A 25240-nucleotide genomic window follows, 5' to 3' on the forward strand; every position below is an offset into this window, starting at 1 on the left:
GATCTTTGGAATTGCTTTTCAGAAGATATTGGTTCAAGATTTGTTTGCTCAAGTGAAATTTTGCTTTATACTGGTTACATGATAAAGTTCATTAATGATATAACTAAAAAGAAGCAAATTAAATACATATTGCATACTCATAATATAGACTTTAAGGTTGCTAGATGTGCTGTTGTTTTACTCTAAAATAATTAAAAAAAAAAGACTTTCTAGAAAGGAAGCTTTTCAAAGAAAAATAAAGAGCCACAGTTAAGATGAACAGAAATAAAGTCAAATAGTAATCTAAATGCAAAACAAACATGAATCACTATCAGTAAGTAAATTAAACCTAAAACAGACAGAAATTGCAATAAATAATATAGTTAAGCTTAAAACAAACAAAGACTAAAGTAAAAAAAAAAAAAAAATAGAGCTAACACACTTTATGCTTTGTTAAGAATAGAATGTTATTGCATTCTACTAAAAAAACATTTTAAATGTTTTCTCTTTTATAATGTTAATAAATACAAAATTGCTGAGACTTTCAATAGTGAAGATCAATATTTTTAAAATGTCAATCTACATTGCATTAGATCTTATCTTGCTTTACACTAGTTTCCATTTTTCTTTCTTTTCTTCTTTGTTGTTGATGTTAAGACAAATAAAATTCACAGCTCAAAATAAGAATTATTTTCTGTAAAGTGCAAATAGCATTTATTTACAAGGCAGAGGGGGGCCTTGTAAAGGGAGTGTTAGTCCTACTCTGGTTTCCTGTGGTTTCTGTTTGTCTTAAGTTTAATTTGATTCTATATATTCTAATTTCTGTTTCTGAATGGTATTAGCACCGTCACATGGTAGGGGTGGTCTTGGAAACTCTGGAGATAATTCATTCAATTCAAGATTGAAATTTCTAGTGTCATTTTTAATACTCAAAAGTGTCCAAAGGGTAACCAATATCCTCTCTGGTCCTTTTTTCAAACCAGCCCCCTGCACCCTTAAAGACATTTCACCAAAATTTTCAGACGCCATTTTCTTCAGAAGAGTCAAAATTTTCCAATGAATATACCCCCAGGGATAACATGACGTCCAAACGCCCTGGGGCAAGGACTATGAATGATGTAAATCAAAATGTTCTAACACATTTCTTAGAAGTGTAAAACAGGGGTATATGTAAACTTATGTAGCAATGGTCAAGGATATGAAGTTGACACTTTCAAGGAGAGTTGAGGGAGTTTTGAACTAAATAGAATTACACTGTGTAAATCCGAATTGTTGAAAGGACGTAATTATAGAAAAACTACATTTTGAGTTTCCTAGTTTCAGGGGGTTGTAATATTACATAGCGGTGCATTTGTTCCTAAAGAGTCAAGCAGTCTGTACAAAACAAAGTGTCAATATAGATGTTTATTCTAGAACGTCATTTAATTAAGTTTATCCACTTGATACTGAAGAGATTATATACAGTTATGCATAATTACCCATTTGAATTATTGAAGAGGACTGTCAGGTCATTTTTTTTAGGCAGGGAGGAAGAGATATTTTTAAATGTCTCAAAAATGCCCTTTTATGCAACAATTTTCTAGGTTTGGAAGAGCCTTCACATAAATACAGAAATGGGTCTGAAGGGGGGGGGGCTTGAAATTCTTCTTTAATCTCCCTTCACTTGGACTAAGCCTGAATATTGGTCCTGTGGCGTTTAGCCTCCCTCCTAATGCAGAACTTTTTCTCTGTAGCATAAAAGATTACATTCATTTGCTTGTTGGCACAAAAGGTGCAGGTTAGTTTAAAATTATAACACAGGTACAGGTACATATTTTACTTACATATTACTTAGATATGCCAGGATTTGTATTATTTATACTGATTTTAAGAATAGATGTAACATTTTAAGCCAAAAACTGATTTTAAGAGGTTTTTCTACAAATAAATTAACATGGCAATTTCAAAATTTAGTTTTTATTATAATGAAATTTTAAGTAAATACCAAAAGAATTATCTTGAAATACTTGGTGAAATTTTTGGATGATTTACTTTCCTTGTTACTAAGAACTACGAGTCTCTGACCTGTGACAGTGGATTTCCGGTGGATTTTGCATATGTTGTTTTTCTCAGATGGTCTTCATTTGCATTGATTGAGAAGATTTGATAATAGTGTAAAATAGTAACAAATGTTCAGTTTTAATATACATGTTGGATAGGTATGATCATGCAGGTTAACATAAATATCCAAGGGCCAAAACCAAGGTAGGATAAGTAAGTTCTGAAGTTATTTAGTTGTTTTACATTGTTTTTTTTTTAATGGGCATATATTTTGGGGATGATACTTGCCTGGGTAGGGAATTTTAAGTGCCAAAACCCTATAGGCAAGTGTATATTCTCCTGATGAACCCTTGTGTTGGGTTGTTGCCTTTGAATTATTTGTCTTTTTTATTGTATTTTAATATTTGGTAAATGACGACTTATACTTGTAATTAGATAGATGGGTAGGGTTAAGGCCTCATTCAAGTACTGATTGGTATTAATTACTAAAGTAGGAAAACAATCTTCCTTTCTCCATATGTATTTTTTTCTGTTATGGTGTATGTTTATTTCTGTGTTTGTGCTGTTGCATTAGTGATTTCTATTTTCATTAAATTTAAGTTCATAGCTTCAGAGACTGTAATGCCACTAGGTACCACAATAATCCCTAGTGTTACGTTGTCCATACTAAGTCAACAGTTAACATATACATTTATTTGATGTTCATTCACTTGACTTCCGTTAAAATTATGTACAGTCGATCTTAAAGGATTGGGACAAAAAGCCAAACTTTTTGTCCAAAAATTCATTATGTTGTTCTTTACATTCATTTGAGTAAAAGTGATTTCTTGAATTTAATTTCGGAAGTATTCGTCTTGCTTTGGACAAATACTGTTCATCCACAAGCTTCACGCCTTGTCATTATGCCAGGATTCTCAAACAAAGCGGATGGATAACTGCACAGTTTGTAGTGTAGAGTTTCTGGCATGTCATTTTCAGATTATGGGCAGCAGTCGATATCAGTTTCTGAAAACAAGCTGAAAAACTAGATGTCACTCTTGCTTAATCTTGACAAAACGCAACTAATAACCATGAATTCGGGCATCCAGGGAAAATAATGAATTAAACTTGGCTTTGTACTGAAAGAAGAGTTGCCGATATGCAAAATTATGCTGGACTTAACAAAAAAATCTCGTTGTGCCTTGATTTATCCTGCTACCATGTCACATGTGTAAGCATCCATGCAGACTGGGGACTATTGGATCTGCTAGATGTCATTCTGTCAGGAATTCCGCGGTGACTAGTCTATCTTGCTTCTCTTACTGAATGTCGAATTAGAACAGGATTATGTTGACGAACCCACGTACTTGTTCATAACGGCGAGGAATACGGATGTAGTTTCAGTATCTTTCCGTATTTCTTTCTCGAGTTTTTTTTTTGCCTTTTCCGAACCTTTGGGGTAGCCGAACCTCTATAGATCTCCTGTATTTGTTATCGAACTTTGTTTTAGATGTCAATTTTAAATCAGCAGATAGAAAAACCCGAGAAAACACATTTTCACATGCTTTCTACCCCTACCCTGTATATTTCCCTTTTCCCCCTCCCTCCCCCCATTTCACCGTTTTAATCGATTTTCTATATCATTTTATTTCTCAATTTCGTAATCACCAGATAGGAATACCCCAGAAAATATCTTTCAAACCGCATTCTACCCCTACCCTGTATTCTTCTCTTTTCTCCCCTCTTTCCCCCGTTCCCCCGTTTTCTGTAGTACTCTGTTTCTATACTGAATTTTCGATGTCAATTTCTTAATCAGCGTTTGTGAAAACCCCAAAAAACTCACTTTAAATTATTTTCTGGGTATATTCGGCATTTTTCCCATTTTACCCCGCATTTACCCCTTTTCCCCTGTTTTTCGGGTACTCAACCCACTCGGATTTATGAGGACTTTTAGTATGTTGTACAGAATTTTCTTCTGATCATTTTTGTTCCATTTTCGTTTATATTGCAATTTTGTCCGGGTTTGACCCATTTTTGAGCTAAAAGTCCTGGACTACATGTGTATGTTTCTTTGATACAAAAAGCTCCATGGTCACAGAGAACAAAAGAAAAAGCAAAGCAATATACAAAAGTAATTAAAAGAATTAATTCAGCAATGAAAAAAATGAAAACAACATACAATACCAATTAAAAGAAGGAAAATAACACAAGCATTATAATCAAAGAACACCCTGCCATTGTGTCGTCCCCAGTCGAACAAACTGTGCCAGATTCCTAATATTTACAGAACACCCTTCCTTCAACAATTTGTGCACCGACAACGCTGCCCCCTCATCCTCTCTAAAAAATTCATTTCCCAATTCCCTTCATCCCTCCCCCCATCCCTTTTCAGAAAATATGCCACATTGTCCTTCCATTCTCCATTCATTAGGCAGCTGTAAGGACAATTCTTTGTTCTCATCCTTTCCTAAATATCTCCGCAACCGATAGCCGTTTCCAAATTTAGGAAGAAGCTGGGACTACTCAACATACAACAGTAGGTCTTAAGGGAATTAAATATAAAATACAATTTTTTTTTTAACTGAGAGTAAGGAGCGACATTAAAACTTAAAACGAACAGAAATTACTCTTTATTTGAAAGGGGATTTTCCTCCTCAACGCCCCGCTTTTTAGGCTATAGTTTGACTCTCTCTCTTAACTCTACTTTTTAAAACAGTAAAAAAAATTTAGCGTTAAGAGCGGGGCGTTGAGGTTGAAAAGCCCCTTTTATATACAGAGTAATTTCTGTTCGTTTTAAGTTTTAATGTCACTCCTTACTCTCAGTTAAAAAAAACTTGTTTTTTTGTTTGATTTCTGAACATTTTTGAATTAAAACATGTTTTGATTTTGGCTCTCCGCACATAAATAATTAAAACAAAATTTGCATATCAATTTTTTGGCTAAATGCCTTTCTCATAGTTTTAATTCGAAGATTTTGAGAAGAAAAGGAGTGGGGGAGGAGGCCTAGTTGCCCTCCAATTTTTTAATTACTTAAAAAGACAACAAGAACTTTTAACTTTTTACGAACGTTTTCATAGTAAAAAATACACGTAGCTTACGAATTAACTTACCCAACGAACTTCTATATTCGTATGTTTTTATTACGTATATGAGGGGGTTCACCCTCACGTCAATACCTCGCTCTTTACGCTAAAGCTTAAATTTTCTCCCAATTCCTTAAGAATGACCCCTGAATCATGAAGGCTGTAGAATAAATAGTTGAAATTACTAAAGATGCTTTAGCGGAAAGAGCTAGGTCTTACGAGGAGGTGAATCCCTCATATGCAGAGGCGCCATTTGAGGGGGGCAGGGGTGGGCAAATGCCCACCCCAGATTTTCCAGGGGGCCCAAGCTTCCACCAAAAAGGGTCCTTTGCCAACCATAATAATAATACTATTTGCTGTTAACCATTGTAAACTTTGAAAGCAGGTTAGATACATAATCTAATTCTCAAGTTCTGTCAAATGTCCGTATCCTAGATGATTATATTAATATTATAAATTCTGAATATTTGCAGTAATTCCTCTAAGTTGATAGACTAAAATAGGTCAGTTCCTGGCCTATCATTTCTTGATGGAATCATTCCTTGTTATCTTCCAATTACACTACATAGAAGCAATTACGCGAGTGACAAAATCGCTGTCTCAGCAACTCCATGCCGTCGCCATCGACTTGGTTATTTCTCGATTGCGCACCCTGATTCAGGCCACAAGAAGCAAACTCACCGACCTGCGTTCACTTGCTTCATTTGTATCACTTTTCAAGAAGGCTAAGGAGTTTGCAACAGAACTCGAAATTGAAGTACCTGCTGTGAATGGACCCGCGACTAGACCCTCCTCTGTTGGTCAGAAAGGACGACCTTGAAGAATTCAAAAGATCACCAAGCATCGGAAACAATATGTGACAACTTTGACGCTAGGAAAGAATTTCATCGAATCTGGAAATTGGACTACTACTTTGGCGGATGAAATGAAGCAAGAATACTTCAAAACTTTTGACCGTCTGCTAGCCGAATTTGACAGAAGGTTCACAGATAACTTGCCAGGGCTGAGTACGCTCGAAGCCTTGGATCCAAGCTCAACCAAGTTTATGGACACAGAGCTGCTCAAGCTTTTCTCTTCTCTTTACGGCGAGCTGGATATCGACAGCATTCTTCTCGAATCTCAAGCTGGTATTGCCAAGCGTTTCTTGCTCAATGAGGAGAAAAAGCCGGAAAACTTCCTAGACATTGTCGACCATCTTCAGGCATTACCAGTGGCTTACTCAGAAGTAATTAAAGTACTTCGTATTGCTGCCACACTTCCTGAGACAACAGCGAGCAATGAGCGTTTGTTTTCTAGCCTAGAAATAGTAAAAAACTACCTGCGGCCTACAACAGGAAATGATTGTCTCAGTCACCTCCTTTTGATATTTGCAGAGAAGGATTTAGTAAAAAAAATTTGGACTACAACCAGCTTGTTGACGATTTTGCAAAGATGAAAGCTCGGCGGTTCCGCTTGTTACCTTAAATGTTGTTATATTTTTTTTTCTTGTTATGTTTTTCCTTTTTGTAAATATTTGATCTGGAAGATTTCTGCTGAAGGGACACTGAGATTTTGGTTACAACCCTCAGCATAACAATGAAGGTTACTTTCACCGACGTATTGTTTACTTAAATAAGAAAGTTTCTCGCTGAGGAATGCCAGCCTGTAGTCTGGTTGAATTTTCCACTTTCAGTTTAATCACTTAACCTTGTTGATTGTATTCTTTGTTGTTATAATTAATCTTAGAGGTCAGTGTGGCTGAGTTCTACATTTGGTTACAGTACATTTCCAAGCAGCACACAGGTGCTGAAAATGCATTTTTAGTTAGAATATTCGATCAATGTGCTGCCAAAATCCGGATTTTTCTTACGCGACACAAAGTGAATCGGGGGGGGGGGGGGCAGATGGAGTTCATGTCCACCCCAAGATTTGGCCCAAATGGCGCCTCTGCTCATATGCGTAATAATTTAGGTTCGTTTTAAGTTTTAATGCTGCTCCTTACTCTCAGTTGAAAAAACTTTTCATATTTATTTTTTCATTGTTTTTTTTTTCTAAATAATGCTAGAAAATCCTGCCCCCCTTCATTGAAATTCTCTTTCCCCATGACAAATTCCTCCATGGAAAGATCCTCCAACCTCCCCCCCTCTCAACTTCTCCCCCCTCCAGACCAAAAATATCCCCCTGAAAACGTCTGTACACTTCCCAATAACCATTACTATATGTAAACACTGGTCAAAGTTTGTAACTTGCATTCCCTCCCACTGGGACTGTGGGGGAGTAAGTCGTCCCCAAAGACATAGTTACTAGGTTTTTCGACTATGGTGAATAAAATAGCTATCTCAGAATTTTGATCAGGTGACTTTTGGGAAAGAGCGTGGGAGGGGGCCTAGGTGCCCTCCAGTTTTTTGGTCACTTAAAAAGGGCTCTAGAACTTTTAATGTCCGTTAGAATGAGCCCTCTTGCAACATTCTAGGACCACTGAGTTGATATGATCACCCTTGGGGGGGGGGGAACAAAAACAAACAAATAAACACGAATCCATGATCTGTCTTCTGGCAGAAAATGCGAAATTCCGCATTTTTATGGCACTTGGTATTAACCAAGTGACATATTGCAATCGCCAATTCTGTCGGTCTGTCTGTCGGTCCTGGTTTTGCTACTTTAGGCACTTCCAGGTAAGCTAGGACGATGAAATTTGGCAGGCGTATCAGGGATATGACCAGCTTAAATTAGAAATAGTCGTTTTCCAAATTTGACCATCTGGGGGGGGGGTGGGCCGGTTAATTCGTAAAAAATAGAAAAATTTAAGCATTTTTAACTTATGAGCGGGTGATGGGATCTTAATGAAATTTGATGTTTGGAATGATATTGTGTCTCAGAGCTTTAATTTAAATCCCGACCGGATCTGATGATATTGAGGGGAGTTGGAGGGGGGAAACCTAAAATCTTGGAAAACACTTTGAGTGGAGGGATCGGGATGAAACTTGATGGGAAAAATAAGCACAAGTCCCAGATACATGATTTACATAATCGGCACGGATCCACTCTCTTTGGGGTAGTTGGGGGGGGGGTAGGCCTAATTCTGAAAAATTAGGAAAAATGAGGTATTTTTAGCTTACGAACGAGTGATCGGATCTCAATGAAATTTAATATTTAGAAGGATATCGTGGCTCAGAACTCTTATTTTAAACCCGACCGGATCTGGTGACATTGGGGGGGGGGGGAGTTGGGAGGGGGAAACCTAAAACTTGGAAAACACTTAGAGTGGAGGGATCGGGATGAAACTTGGTGGGAAAAATAAGCACAAGTCCTGGATACATGATTGACATAAACGGAACGGATCCGCTCTCTTTGGGGTAGTTGGGGGAGGGGTTAATTCTGAAAAATTAGAAAAAATGAGGTATTTTTAACTTACGAACGGGTGATCGGATCTCAATGAAATTTGATATTTAGAAGGATATCGTGTCTCAAAGCAATTATTTTAAATCCTGACCGGATCTGGTGACATTGGGGGAAGTTTGGGGTGGGGGAACCCAAAATCATGGAAAACGCTTAGATTGGAGGGATCGGGATGAAACTTGGTGGGGAAAATAATCAGAAGTCTTACATACGTGATTTACATAATTGGAACAGATCCGCTCTATTTGGGGGGGGGGGTTAATTCTGAAAAATAAGAAAAAAATGACGTATTTTTAACTTACGAAGGAGTGATCACATCTTCACGAAACTTTATATTTAGAAGGACCTCGTAACTCAGATCTCTTATTTTAAATCTCAACCGGATCAAGCGTAACTGGGGGGGGGGGCAGTTGGATGGACCGGAAATCTTAGAAAATACTTAAAGCGGTGAGATCAGGATGAAACTGGATGGGAAGAATAGAAACCTGTCTAAGATACGTGACTGACTTAACCGGACCGGATCTGCTCTCTTTGGTGGAATTGGTGGGGGGGGGGTAATTTTGAAAATTGAGGTATTTGTAAATTACGAAAGGGTGACCAGATCTTAATGAAATTTGATATTTAGAAGGATCTTGTGCTTTAAAGTTCTAACTTTAAATTCCGACCAGATCCTGTGACATTGGGGGGAGTTGGAGGGGAAAACCGGAATTTTTGGAAAATGTGAAAATTGGGGTATTTTTATCTTACGAATAGATGATTGGATCTTAATAAAATTTGATTTTTAGAAGGAATTCATGTCTCAGAGCTCTTATTTCAAATCCCGACCAGATCTTTTGACATTGGGGGGAGTTGGAGGGGGAAATCTTGGAAAAACACTTGGAGTGGAAGAATCGGGATGAAGCTTGGTGGATAGAATAAACAAATGTCCTTGATACGTGATTGACAGAATCGTACTGGATTCGCTCTCTTTGGGGGAGTTGGGGGGAGGGGTTCAGTGATTTGGCGAGTTTGGTGCTTCTGGGCGTGCTAGGACGATGAAAATTGGTAGGCGTGTCAGGGAGCTGCACAATTTGACTTGATAAAGTCGTTTTCCCAGATTCGACCATCTGGGGGGCTAAAGGGAGAGGAAAAATTAGAAAAAATTAGGTATTTATAACTTACGAGTGCGTTATCGGATCTTAATGAATTTTGATATTTAGAAGGACATCGTGACTCAGAGCTCTTATTTTAAATCCTGACCGGCATTAAGCCTCTTATTTTCCTTTTTAAATCAATCTATTGATTCATAGAATTTTGTTAGAGCTCATACCATATGATCTCTTGGCTCTTAGCTCTTCTCGCCTCGTCACAAGTGCCATATGAGCTCTTAGCTCTTGTTATAGATAGGAACTTGAAACTTATACATTCGAGTTCTCTGTTACGCTGAATCTGGTGGTGTGATTTTCGTCAAGATTGCAGGTTTTTTAGGGGGTGTTTCCCCCTATTTTCTGAAATAAGGCAAAATTTTCTCAGGCTCGTAACTTTTGATGGGTAAGACTAAACTTGATGAATCTTATATTATTGAAATTAGCATTAAAATGCAATTCTTTGGATGTAACTATTGGTACCAAAATTACATTTTTAATAGTTTCGGTTACTATTGAGCCGGGTCGCTCCTTATTACAGTTCGTTACGACGAACTGTTTGATGCCTTGTTTATGCAGTTTTGGTAAACCATAAAATATTGGACAAAAGCTAAATAATATTATTTCCTTAAATAGGGATTAGGGGGAGGGTACTCATTAAACGCTGTAAATGCAAATTTAATTAAAAACTCTTTAACAAATTACATCCACAAAACCAGTAGCTAATGCCAGTGAACCTATGACATAAAAAACTTTTCAGCTTAACTGCTAAAAAGATGAGAACACAATTAAAAATATGCTATTGATTCGTATTTACCTGAATGAATTTGCTTGTTTCTTATCGTTTTTCTCCAGTTCCGTAAGTATTTATGGCACTTGGTATTAATTAAGTGACATATAGCAATCGCAAATTCTGTCTGTCTGTCGGTCTGTCTGTCGGTCCCGGTTTTGCTACTTCAGGCACTTCCAGGTAAGCTAGGACGATGAAATTTGGTAGGCTTATCAGGGACCGGACCAGATTAAATTATAAATAGTTTTCCCAATTTGACCATCTGGGGGGGAGTGGGGGGCCGGTTAATTCGGAAAAAATAGAAAAAATGAAGCATTTTTAACTTACGAACGGTTGATCGGATCTTAATGAAATTTGATGTTTGGAAGGATATTGTGTCTCAGAGCTGTTATTTTAAATTCTGACTGGATCTGGTGACATTGAAGGGGGGGAATTGGGAGGGGAAAACCTAAAATCTTGGAAAACCCTTAGAGTGGAGGGATCAGGATGAAACCTGGTGGGGAAAATAAGCACAAGTCCTAGATACATGATTGACATAACCGGACCGGATCCGCTTTCTATGGGGTAGATGGGAGGGGAGGGGTAATTCTGAAAATTAGAAAAAATGAGGTATTTTTAACTTACGAACGGGTGATCGGATCTTAATGAAATTTGACCTTTAGAAGGATATCGTGTCCTAAAGCTCTTATTTTAAATCCCAACCGGATCTGGTGACATTGGGGGGAGTTTGGGGGGAACCTAAAATCATGGAAAACACCGAGAGTGGAGGGATCGGGATGAAACTTGATGGGAAGAATAAGCACAAGTTCTAGATACGTGATTGACATAATTGGAACGGATCCGTTCTCTTTGGAGGAGCTGGGGGGTGTTAATTTTGAAAAATTAGAAAAATTGAGGTATTTTTAACTTAAGAACGGGTGACCGGATTTGATATTTAGAAGAAATTCATGTCTCAGAGCTCTTATTTCGAATCCCGACCAGATCTGTTGTCATTGGGGGGAGTTGGAGGGGGGAATCTTGGAAAACGCTTGTAATGGAGGAATTGGGGTGAAGCTTGGTGGATAGGATAAGCAAATGTCGTTGATATGTGATTGGCGTAACCGTACTTGATTCACTTTCTTTGGGGGAGTTTGGGGGAGGGGTTCAGTGATTTGGCGAGTTTGGTGCTTCTGGGCGTGCTAGGACAATGAAAATTGGTAGGCGTGTCAGGGAGCTGCACAAATTGACTTGATAAATTCGTTTTCCCAGATTCGACCATCTGGGGGGCTAAAGGGAGAGGAAAAATTAGAAAAAATGATGCATTTATAACTTACGAGTGGGTGATCGGATCTTGATGAATTTTGATATTTAGAAGGACATCGTGACTCAGAGCTCTTATTTTAAATCCCGATCGGTATTAAGCCTCTGATTTTCCTTTTAAATCAATCTATTGATTCTTAGAATTTTGTTAGAGCTCATGTCATATGAGCTCTTGGCTCTTAGCTCTTGTTGAATATAGTGGTTATGAAGTTAGATAAATTTCAGAAGATTATGAATACGATTTTTGAAAATTATGGAAGATAAAGCTTGACTAAACCCCTCTATAAGAAAGTTGATAAGAGTGAGTGTGGTAAATATAGAAGCATTGGCCTCTTTGTGCTCTATAATAGTAACTATAATGGTAATTATGTTCTGTACTGGTGATCATAGAGCATTAGGTAAGTGTAGAGGCAATCAAGACTATTACAAATGTATCTGTGCAATTTTTTTTATATATTTTAAATGCCAAGTATTAATATGATTGAATGGGGGAGGGGTGCATTTTGACGAGGCGTGAAGCTTGTGGTTGAACAGTATTTGTCCAAAGCAAGACGAATACTTCTAAATTAAGTTATACAGAACTAGAAACTAAGCAATAATAATTGAAACCCTTTCGTCGTAATCCTGGAAAGGACAGTCCATCAATAACTATAAAAACACAAGAAAACCATCAAATCCGAAAACGGTAACGAAAAACACAGACCTAGAAGCTAATCAACAGCGAATGATTCCCTATCGTCGTGATCCTGGAAAGGATAATCCATCAATAACTATAAAAATGCAAGAAACTCACCAATTATGAAGGAAACAGCAAAAAAAACATAGACCTAGAAACTGAAACAAGTTATTTATGTACTTTGCCAACATTAGAGTTCAAATTTCCATGCAGCGGCGGAATTACCCCCGGAACATATATTTGTCAATATTTACTGTTTATAACATTTAAACATTTATTATAGACAGTGGATGAAAAGGTGATAGAAGGAACTTACTTGAGGCTTGATTATGCAGATGAAGCATTGCATAACTATCACAGTTTAAGGATGTACCAGTGGCGACTTCTTTTTCCGAACACGACACACATTTGATACGCATGTTTAGACCCTGGGCATATACGTCAGAACATTAGTTTAGCTGCTACCTCAGTAGAGAGAATATAAACAGGTTATTATAGGCTTATCGTGATGTGTACATTGGAATCGTGCGTCTGTGAAGGCAGAGTATGAATCCTGTGTGGTTTTAGATCTGTGTCACATACTTTTTAATGGAGAGCATAGCCTTTGTCACTACTATGTATATTCTTTCTACTGTGATAACTATGCATCAGTTAACAGACGATGGGTTAGAGGATATTTCTTTGGGCGGGGGTTAGGGTTTCTGAAAACTCATAGGCACACTACAGGAATTTACGCAAGGGAGTGGGCAATAGGATTCATCTAAAAATTCTTACGATTATTCCATTATTTTCCTTTTCACGTCCTATAATTTTACAATTTGTGCTAACAAGAATTTCACTTGCTTTGTGTTTGATTTTAATTACCCTATCTCCCTCCACTTTCGAAAATACTGTGTACCTGCCTGTATTTCTAGTCAATTATTTTTGAATCCACTAACAGTGCTTTGTCTGTCTAAAACATATGAACAATTGAGACAGATTTCCAAGGTAAAGTCATGGGTAATTCCTGTCTTCCTACATTCTGGTAGTTTATCGAACAACAATTAAAAAAGTTGCCATGTCACAATGCAGTCCGAAGAGGTGCTACTTAATTTATATTTAAACAGAAAAATGACTAATCTTGACGACATTCTTGTCATCGGGAAATTTAACACTTTCTTAGATTGGTCAAATTAACAGAATTGCTCGAACAAGAATTATTTACTTGGTTTCCCCTTACTTACTTCAACATTGCAATAGGTGACCTGCTCAAGTTTTTTTGTTGGAGAATTTCTTATGTTTCCTATAAAAGTGTTACGTCTTACTTGATTTTGATCATTTAGTCTCGGGAAACTGGGGAGTACATAACAACAATGGAACAAACTAGGACGTTTATTTTTGGAATTATGTTACTCACTGTTTTTCAAATTGAAGCCAAACCAATAAACAGGTAATGTGAAACTAATATAATAATAATTAACCAATAGCTCACTATGCAATACAAGTAAAAGCGGAGTAAACAAAACAATACGACAAACATGCTAAAAATACGTGAGAAGACAATGAAATGATTCAAACTTCAAAATTCAGTAACTTGCGTTTGGGGCAGTCAGGTATTTTGTCAAATACGCCATTAAAATACTGATAAAGCATGAATATATTATAGAAAATAACCAAATATCAAAAGCTGGCTTAAAGATGCCTATCCCAAATAAACCACAAAGCTTGTTTCTCCACTGGGATCCAAAGACACTCAAAGAAGAAGAAAAGAGAAATTTCGGCCACCTGCATAATTTCTGGACCAAAATTATAGGCTTTCCTTATATAGCTCAATAGGCTCCTCCACACAGACTTGAGACTGTGTCTATCCTGTTATGTCTTAAAAGCCTCTCTCGGACAAGAACTTAAAGATAATAAATTGAGCAAATTTATTGTGTCTATGTTCTTAAAGGTGTGTATTTATTCTTTTGGTCAGATTAGATACAAAAAACAAGTTTTTTTTTAACTGAAAGTAAGGAGCGACATTAAAACTTAAAACGAACAGATATTACTTCGTATATGAAGGGGCTGCTCCCTCCTCAACACCCCGCTCTTTACGCTAACTTTTTAAACCAGTAAAATACTTTAGCGTAAAGAGCGGGACGTTGAGGAGGGAGCAGAACTTTTCATTTCCGTTAAAATGAGCCTTCTCGCAACAGTCTAGGACCACTGGGTCGATACGCTCACCCATAAGAAAAAAAAAACAAATAAACACGCATCCGTGATCTGCCCTCTGGCAAAAAATACAAAATATTCACATTTTTGTAGATAAGAGCTTGAAACTTCTGCGGTAGGATTCTCTGATATGCTGAATGCGATGGTGTGATTTTCGTTAAGATTCTATGACTTTTAGGGGGTGTTTCCTTCTATTTTCTAAAATAAGGCAATATTTTCTGTTGCCTTGGTTACTATTGAGCCGGGTCGCTCCTTACTACAGTTCGTTACCACGAACTGTTTGATATATATGTATATATATATATATATATATATATATATATATATATATATATATATATATATATATATATATATATATATATATATTATAATATAATATAAATATTATATTATTAGTTACCACGAACTGTTTGATAAACATTTTCCATTCAAAACGATGTCTTATTTTTAAAGTGCACAACCACCTTATCAAACCCACAAAAACATGTGAAGATAGGAAAGCATTTCAAACAAGGTTAGAATAACCTTGTATATATGAAAAAAAAATTATCAGTCTTTATTTTAAGAACGGAAATAAACTTTGTTACTTAATAAAACTTTATTTTTAAAACTTGGTTGCGTTTCTTCATGAATACTTTTATAAAGATAAAGTAGAAAATTCAATGGCCTAGTAAAAACTGTGGTAAGATAATTCACTAATGTTAAGTGTTTTACAGCAATTTAGTCAAATCTGGTTAGATACGATGTTTAAATAAATGAAATAGGCTTTTAAATTTTAAACAGAAACTTGGAATTTTCTAAGACGAACACAAGCATTTTAATTTTCGGTAGTCAACTGTTTCCTGTTTTCGCTGTAAAAAATTTGATGTCAAAATATTTTCTTACATCTATGAGGGAGCCGGTGTCTAACATCCCTGCAAATACCCCCTCCCAAAAAAAAATCTCTCGGAAAATACCTTTCTCCGCGTGGAAAATTCCCCTGTGGACGCTTTTTATCCCCTCCCCTAAAAGTGATTAGAGACCATCCCACCCCTGTCCTAAAACTATTTTTTATATATGGCCTTTTGTTACCCCCTTATTACATTTGATCGTCATTTTGAGGTACCTAATGTGTACTTTCTCTCTGGCTAATGCTCAATTTTGCATGGGGGTAAATTTTCCGTGTGGGGAGGATCTTTCACAGGGTATTTTCCAGGTTATATTTTCCGGGGAGTGGTAATTTTCGGGGCTGTATTTTCAACTGGAGGGTATTTTCTGAAGGGGGGTATTTTCCGTAGTTATTAACGGCTATATCCTATTTATGAGTTGAAGCGAAATTAGACAAAATTGAGGAAGTCATTTTTTATCCTAGAAATAAATAATCGAGAGAGAAGTTTTTCGTGAATAAATTGCAATAAGGCTACTAAAGTTCTTTTAAAAATGCAGGTACGAAAAAAAAGTTTACGAAAGAATTTTTATAGAAAAACTTACTAGAAAAGAGTCCTTATGAAAAAAATTAAGAAAGAAAAGTAAATTTAGAATATAATTATGAAAATTTAAAATAAAAATAATTATAAAAATAAATATGAGAATTTTTTTTAGAAGAAATTAATAGAGATGGGCTATAGATTAAAGCAATTTTTTTATGGCTGGAAAGCTTACTGTAATTCAAAATTGTAGTTGTAGTTGATCTGATGGTTTCATGCTCCAAGTTAGAATAGTCTATCCCAAGAATATTGTTACGTTGCCAGAGCAACGTGAAGTGTTGCGGCAATCTTTGTCTGGCTTCGCCGAATAAAGTGTTGCGAGAGCAACACTTTGGTTTTGTTTCTTTGCTATCGGTTAAACGCTGAAGTTGTCAGCCTATCGAAGCCTTTAAACGTTATGTTCAAAGAAGAACGCAATCAGTAATCACATGATCAAAGGCTATTTCTCAGCGTTGAAAAGACAACAATAACAAAAGAATATCGAAAGAAGGGACTAATTTGACTTTGCAGCCAGTTGAACGTTGTCCTTATCAATCGTAGACATCGTGACGGATGAAAACTTGAAACAGTATCTTATTTGATCTAGTTGGTATTATAAAGCTATCCGTAACTTTTCAGGATCAAAATACCATATATGACACTCTATTAATTATTACGAAACTGCCTCGTTGTTTTACGTTATCGTTTGTACCCATTTCGTAAACACTTGATTCTAGATTACAGTGAGTATGGGTAGGCTACACCAACTAGCAAAAGTTATAAGCCCCTCTTCACTAAGGATGATTGTAGCCTAACAGACGATTATTACTTATAAGTCCCCTACATGTCTTACTATTGGAACCAACTCGGTTTACCATCAAATACACTGGACACAAATAATAGGTACACCAAATAGCAAACTTTGCAAACCCCTCATTGCCGAAGATGATTATGAACTAACAGCCGACCTTTCCTTACAAGTCCCCTACATGTCTCACAATTGGTATCGGCCTATTTTTGGTTTCAGTGTGTACCCTACTACTGAAGTTGTCAACCCCTTGAAACTTTCGAACTAGCATATCTCATGAAGGAATTTTTGTAGCAAAAAATGAATGACATATACTTTGATCAGCTCATCAAGAGCTATCGATTGCCTTCGAAAAAAATTCTATCTGTCTTAGTTCAAAAGCTGATTTTTTTTTGCCGTAGGCCAACTTTATAACGTCACCACTTAGAAAGGAGCAAAGGATAAGCTCCAATTTCTTTAGCAATGACAGAACTTTTAAAGTTTAAGAGGTACATCTGATAACATTTCACTATCTCAATCGCAAGTCCGAAAAAACAAATGATAAACCCAGCCGAAATCACGGCAGCACTTTCGGGCCCGTGGGAAAATGCCGCTTTTTTGCTTCTGTAAATTTTTCTATTTATCACTCAAAGAAGAAATATTGGCTGTGGGGCCGGGTAACTGCCGCATATATTTAACACTTACAGATTTTGTCCATCTTCAATTTGAAAGTAATGCCTGTCTGCTTGCCTGCTAGAACGGAGCTTTCCACTCTAAAGTAGAAACATGGTTTGATGAAACAAAAGCTTGGCTGCACAACTTCACTTATAACTGCATAACTCCACTTCACTTCGCGCACCATAGGCTCTGGCTCGTGGACAAGCAAAAACCATGCTTTTTGGCCCCAGACAAGAGTTCTGCGGAGCTTTCCAAAATGTAATGTCATATTCATCAATCCGGCCTGAGGTCCATACTTTCCGTAAAAACTGCACAGGTTAGACCCTTACCAGTTTCCAGGAATAAGCCGACATCGGCGGCATAGGAAAAAAAAACGGGACAAAACCAAAGTGTTGCCCTCGCAACACAATTATTTTTTACACAGTTTATCTTGAATGCTTGTGTAATATGTTTTTGATAAAGACAAATGTATAAAATATTATGAAATATAACCACTGAGAGCTTTTTTTTAGAAATTAACTTTCATCACAAAGTATTTCTTCTTTTTTGTGAAACCTGATTGTAAAATAACAAAATAAGAAATCAAGCTAATTATATGATATTTGTTTCAAATATTAGTTTTGTTAAAGATAAGTATTGAAATAATAGTAATAGTAATAAAACTTGGTTCGAATGTTTTATTTAAGAGAAACTTGTATGCAAATACGTGAAAACAGAATATATTAAGGGATAAAAAATATAAATATTTGATTTAAACCAACCGTATAGCCTATTCCCATAATTATGATTTGTTAGTTATCAAACAGTTCGTGGTAACGAACTGTAGTAAGGAGCGACCCGGCTCAATAGTAACCAAAACTCTAAAAAATTGAATTTTGATATCAATAGCTACATCAAAAGAATCGCATTTTAATGCTGATTTTAAATATATAATTTTCATCAAGTTTAGTCTTACCCATCAAAAGTTACGAGCCTGAGAAAATTTGTCTGATTTAAGAAAATAGGGGGAAACACCCCCTAAAAGTCGTAGGATCTTAACGAAAATGACACCATCAGATTCAGCGTATCAGAGAACCCTACTGTAGAAGTTTCAAGCTCCTATCTACAAAAATGTGGAATTTTGTATTTTTTGCCAGAAGACAAATCACGGGTGCGTGTTTATTTGTTTGTTTTTTCCCAGGGGACATCGTATCGACCATGTGGTCCTAGAATGTCGCAAGAGGGCTCATTCTAACGGAAATGAAAAGTTCTAGTGCCCTTTTTAAGTGACCAAAAAAATGGAGGGCATCTAGGCCCCCTCCCACGCTCATTTTTTCCCAAAGTCAACGGATCAAAATTTTGAGATAGCCATTTTGTTCAGCATAGTCGAAAACCGTAATAACTATGTCTTTGGGGATGACTTACTCCCCCACAATCCCTGGAGGAGGGGCTGCAAGTTACAAACTTTGACCAGTGTTTACATATAGTAATGGTTATTGGGAAGTGTACAGACGTTTTCAGGGGGATTTTATTTTGTTTGGGGATGGGGCTGAGTGGAGGGGGCTATGTTGGAGGATCTTTCCTTGGAGGAATCTGTCATGGGGGAAGAAAAATTCAATGAAAAGGGCGCAGGATCTTCTAGCATTACTATAAGAAAACAATGAAAAATAAACATGAAAACTTTTTTCAAATGAAAGGAAGGAGTAGCATTGAAACTTAAAACGAACAGATATTATTACGAATATGAGGGATTCTAATAATACTTAAGCATAAAGAGCGAGGTATTTAGGAGGAGATAAATACCTCGCTCTTTATGCTAAAATATTTTTAGTAATTTCAACTATTTATTCTACGGCCTTTCTGATTCAGGGGATCATTCTTAAAAATTGGGACAAAACTTACGATTTAGTGTAAAGAGCGAGGTATTAACGAGGGTACAAACCCCCCTCGTATACATAATAAAAATATAAGGTTATGAAAGTTTGTTACGTAAGTTAATTCTTAAGTTACGTATATTTTTTACTAATAAAATCGTTCGTTAAAAATTAAAAGTTCTAGTTGCCTTTTTAAGTAACCGAAAAATTGGAGGGCAACTAGGCTTCCTTCTCCACCCCTTATTTCTCAAAATCGTCTGATCAAAACTAAGAGAAAGCCATTTAGCCAAAAAAGAATTAATGTACAAATTTCATTTAATAATTTATGTGCGGAGAACCAAAACCAAACATGCATTAATTCAAAAACGTTCAGAAATTAAATAAAAAAAACTAATTTTTTTAGCTGAAAGTAAGGAGCGACATTAAAACTTAAAACGAACAGAAATTACTCCGTATATGAAATGGGTTGTCCCCTCCGCAATCCCTCGCTCTTTACGCTAAAGTTTGACTCTTTGCCACAATTCTACTTTTTAAAACAATTAAAAGCTTTAGCGTAAAGAGTGAGGGATTGCGGAGGGGACAACCCATTTCATATACGGAGTAATTTCTGTTCGTCTTAAGTTTTAATGTCGCTCCTTACTTTCAGCTAAAAAAATTAGTTTTTTTTTATTTAATTACATTAAGATGCCACCGTATGTCTTTTTTTTCAAATTTGATGTGCAAAACGTAACTTTGTTTTTAAAATCTTGGGATTATCTGCTAATTTAAAAATTGTAATTTGTTGTGTGAGATTCAAGTTGTAGGAAAATCTCAATAATAATTCGTGGACATTCGGGGGAAATTTCTCGTTCTGATTTGTTGATTACTTTCTGTTCAACTGATATTTCTTAAGATTTACGTTCCAGCTTGGGATAGTTTTACGTACTTTTTCTGCGAAAAATTATTTTAAAGGATAAAAAGAATGTAAAAGAAGAGTAAAGACATCATTTTTAATTCAAATATTTTAAAAAATGAGGATAAAAAATATAAATGTTTGATTTAAACCCACCGTATATCCCCATAATCATGATTTGTTAGTTATTACATTAAGATGCCACCATATTTGTCTTTTTTTTCAAATTTGATGTGCAAAACGTAACTTTGTTTTTAAAATCTTGGGATTATCTGCTAATTTAAAAATTGTAATTTGTTGTTTGATATGAGATTCAAGTTGTTGGAAAATCTCAATAATAATTTGTGGACATTCGGCGGAAATTTCTCGTTCTGATTTGTTGATTACTTTCTGTTCAACTGATATTTCTTAAGATTTACGTTCCATCTTGGGATAGTTTTACGTACTTTTTCTGCGGAAAATTGTTTTAAAGGATAAAATGAATGTAAAAGAAGAGTAAAGACATCATTTTTACTTCAAATATTTAAAAAAAATGAAGATAATCCCCGATCTATGAATCAAATTCTTTGGATTTCACCTCCTTCATAATTCTTAAAATGAATTAAGGATTGGCAAACAAAAAACTCAAGAGCAGTTTTCAGCTTCAAAATTTCCAGAGATCTTTACCTAGTTCCCCGCCATCTTTCTATTCTTTCCAAATCACTGTAAGGCCTTGTTAAGTGGACCTTTAATTGAGTTATTCAAACGGCTTATTTGCAATTGAAGATCGTAATTTGGAAGATTGTTTCTTTGCAGACTAAAACGAGTATCAGATCAAAGACTAGCCGAACTTGAGACTCTGTTCGATCTTGCGAAAATTAGGAGCCGATTTGTAAACTTCCCAGTTGGTATGGGCCTTATAGATCCTGGAAAGACGTAAGTGAAAGTTTTAAATCAGCCTTCTACCTATTTCTTCCTTGAATTTTCTTCATTTGCAATTACTTTGACACGGCCATTTAGCCAGCAGAGAAATAATACATCTTTTCAATACGCATCTATGCTATTGATAAAGTATAAACTAAGATTTTTATTGTATGTAATCTGTGGCTACTATCAGTATGATCAGTATGACTACTGATCCCCTTATATTTGCCTCCTGAGACCTGGTTTCCTTGTCTCTGGACACTCGTAAAAAATTTTCTATATTAAGGATATGCCATCTAGCCAAGTTTTGGCGTTTTAACACCTTCTTCGAGCCTGAAATTCTATCCATAATTTTTTTTTCAGAAAGTTTCTTTGAACCTTAGAGCCTATCTAGTAAAATTGACAAACCATAACTTTGGAGATGAAAAAGCAAAGATATAGAAGACAATGAAAATGTTAAGAATAAATAATAAGAAAAATGTGGTGTCATTATTTAATTCTAGACCAAGTTCTTCCAAATGCCTTCGGTAGAGCCTTGAAGACTTCCAAGTCCTAATCTGTGGACATTTGGTTCGAGTCGAGTAATATTCAAAGCTAAAAGAGATTCGCTTTCGAGTCAGTTAGACTGTGTTTTTGTCAAGAACCATTATAGTTTGCTGTATAATAGCTTTTGTAAGGTCGTTTTTCTTTGCGGAAGAACTTCTATGTAAAATTTTTAGTTGAAAATCTACCTCAATTAGAAAAATCGCTTTCTAGGGGATTATTTTCTGCATAATATTCTAGAGAATTATTAGAAAATGTTTTCAAAACCTTATTGCCATATTATTATTACTTATTGTATCACTGCTCCTGGCACTATCTTGTCTGTCTTATCTATCTTATTCTCTTTTCTGCTTTGCTTTATCTGTATTATCTTATACTTGTTTTTGCTCTATCTTAATCCTGCATGTAATGGAAGTAAAATTTATTTTTTGGTCAAGAGGTACCAGAGTTTTATTTTGTAAAAATATCGATTCTTACAAGAATTGATCCTAGAAAACTGTGTTACTTCTGAAGATGGTTAGGAAATTGGGATGTAATTCGAGTCAATCCGCACAGGGAAAATGACCTGGAATAGGGTTATGTCCAGAAAATTGAAATTTTGTAAAAATTTTACCCTATCATGATAAAGTATACAATATCTAAATTTTAAACAGTTTTGGAGCGTTTGCTGGCCAGCCAGAACCATATTTCTGACAAAGAATTCATATTTTCTCATAAATAATCTAGGAACATTCTAAATTGGGCAAAAAATTGCATTGCAAACAATCATGGAATACCTGGTTGATTTGGAGTATATAGTTGATTCAGAAGTAGCAGACAAAAGGGAAACCTAAAACGGATTTTGGAAGGTGCAGTCGATCAATTTCTTTTAATATGAGCCATTAACCAGCTCTCTATAAAGTTTCAGTGCTCCGCTAGCTACAGAGGAAAAAAAACGGGGAAAAAAGATGCCTTGGACCAAGAATATCGTGGTTGCAGGCACTTTTTTAGTTTTTGAAGCCAATATATTTTCCTTGTTGTTCAAGCGAAGGGACTGTAAGTTTTCTTTGTTGGAGTTTCGAACAAGGCGGTTCTAGTAGAATACTTTGTGTTTCGATCTGACACTATTTTAAAAGTTATTGGTTGTTTTATTTTTAGTATCGGACATGCTCATCTCTTACTAGGTTACTAGCTACCGCTGTAATTCCGACTACAAACAGGAAAAATCCCGTGACTTTTTCTTATTTGGAATACAAGAGACGAACCCTAGAGAATCAGGCAACTAACCAAGTCCAGTACGTGCCATGGTTTGTTGTTTACTTGGCCTCAGCTGTCTTTGCAGCCATGGTAGTGACGAACATAATCATAATCCCCATTTATAGTAAACTATAAATGGTTATATTTGTGTTTATACATGTTTATATGGTATATGGTTAAATGGTTGTATAATAATGGTCAATTTAGAGTTAAGAAAAACATAATCCCGTTTATAGTTAACTATACCGATCCTTCATATAAATGCATGTATGTACTAACTTTCAGTTACAATATGCCGTGATTTGTTCTTTGCTAGTTTTCAGATATCTCTACAGCCATGATACCAATGTACCCAACTATATTGAACTATCTGTTGGGGTGGCACTTCGCGCCACCCCATCACCTAGTTGGTGGGGCGCTTCGCGCCCCCCAAGCCCCCACCGCGCGCGTAAGTCGTTACGCGCCATTGTAGTTGTGTCCCTGTGTCCCACCTGTGAATAGAGATATATATATATATATATATATATATATATATATATATATATATATATATATGTTTTTAACTACGTAAAACATGCGAATATACAACATTCTTCGCTGTCCCATTGTCTATGCATATAAATAGATTGTCAGGTTTACTGACTCTTGAACATGCAACATATAATTGTCCATGGGAAAAACAATCCGTATTTAGATCTATACCCCATCATTCTAATGATGTGTCCCTGTGTCCCGGTCGTCATTTATATTCCCTGTGTCCCGGTCGTCATTTGTGTCCCGGTGTCCCAGTTTGTAATTTCTCTTTGAGTGTCCCGGTCGTCATTTATATTCCCTGTGTCCCGGTGTCCCGGTCGTCATTTGTGTCCTGGTGTCTCGGTCTGTAATTTCTATTCGAACAATCCCTGTGTCCCGGTCGTCATTTATATATCCCGCCTGTGCCCCCGGCGTCCCCGTTGTAGTTGTGTCCCTGTGTCCCGGTCGTCATTTATATTCCCTGTGTCCCGGTCGTGATTTGTGTCCGGGTGTCCCAGTCTGTAATTCTCTTTGAGGTTCCCGGTCGTCATTTATATTCCCTGTGTCCCGGTCGTCATTTGTGTCCCGGTGTCCCGGTATGTAATTTCATCAGTTGACAAACATGACGTCAGTCGACAAACAACTTCATGACGCATACAGCTCAATCCTTATAATGACGTCACTCGACACACACACTCACACAGACAACTTATTTTTATATATATACTAGCTGTTGGGGTGGCGCTTCGCGCCACCCCAACACCTAGTTGGTGGGGGCGCTTCGCGCCCCCCCCCCCCAAGCCCCCCCCGCGCGCGTAAGTCGTTACGCGCCATATTAGTTACGCGCCATTGTAGTTGTGTCCCTATGTCCCACCTGTGAATATAGATAGATATATATATATATATATATATATATATATATATATATATATATATATATATATATATATATATATATATATATATATATATATATATATATATATATATATATATATATATGTTTTTAACTACGTAAAACTTGCGAATATACAACATTCTTTGCTGTCCCATTGTCTGTGCATATAAATAGATTGTCAGGTTTACCGACTCTTGAACATGCAACATATAATGGTCCATGGGAAAACAATCCGTATTCAGATCTATACCTCATGATTCTAATGATTGCCCTTGAGCTTTGTTGATGGTGATTGCTAATCGACCAGTCCCTGAGTCGCCATCGTCATTTATATATCCCCCTGTGCACCCCGGCGTCCCCTTTGTAGTTATGTCCCTGTGTCCCGGTCGTCATTTATATTCCCTGTGTCCCGGTCGTCATTTGTGTCCCGGTGTTCCAGTCTGTGATTTCTCTTTGAGTGTCCCGGGCGTCATTTATATTCCTTGTGTCCCGGTGTCCCGGTCGTCATTTATATCCCCCTGTGCCCCCCGGCGTCCCCATTGTAGTTGTGTCCCTGTGTCCCGGTCGTCATTTATATTCCCTGTGTCCCGGTCGTCATTTGTATCCCGGTGTCCCGGTCTGTATATACATTCGTTTTTTAGTTTTGTTTTTCTCCTTTATTTTTTTCCTTTTTTCTTTTTTTTTTTTTTTAGTTTATTTAGATTTTTAGATTTTTTAGTTTTTTTATTAGTTTTTAGTTTTTTTGTAGTTTTTACCATTTTTTTAGTTTTTTTTAGTTTTTTTTTTTTACTTATGTCCTGGTCGTCATTTATACTCCCTGTGTCCCGGTCGTCATTTGTGTCTCGGTGCTTTGTTGATTGCTAATTTATATTATATTTATATTTATATTTTTTATATTTATTAATATTTTTTTAGTTTTCTTTTTCTCTTATTTTTCAGTTTTTTCCT

The 25240-nt window shown here is 36.3% G+C and overlaps 1 protein-coding gene across 4 annotated transcripts in view; it reads left to right on the forward strand.

The window, feature by feature from the left end:
- Positions 1-25240, forward strand: part of LOC136036343 (uncharacterized) — a 38678-nt gene that overhangs the window by 2230 nt on the left and 11208 nt on the right. For 2 of the 4 annotated variants that reach the window (XR_010619710.1, XR_010619709.1), the window contains exon 2: positions 20995-21114. Coding sequence is in view for 2 of the 4 variants with exons in the window: in XM_065718493.1 (XP_065574565.1) it covers positions 13701-13777; positions 20995-21114 (197 nt within the window). In the remaining 2 variants the exon portion in view is untranslated. Of the gene's footprint in view, positions 1-2090; positions 2224-13634; positions 13778-20994; positions 21115-25240 lie in introns of those variants that run through there. The other 2 variants (XM_065718494.1, XM_065718493.1) reach the window with 2 other exon arrangements.

This window comes from Artemia franciscana, chromosome 15, assembly GCF_032884065.1.
Source record: "Artemia franciscana chromosome 15, ASM3288406v1, whole genome shotgun sequence".
NCBI lineage: Eukaryota > Metazoa > Arthropoda > Branchiopoda > Anostraca > Artemiidae > Artemia > Artemia franciscana.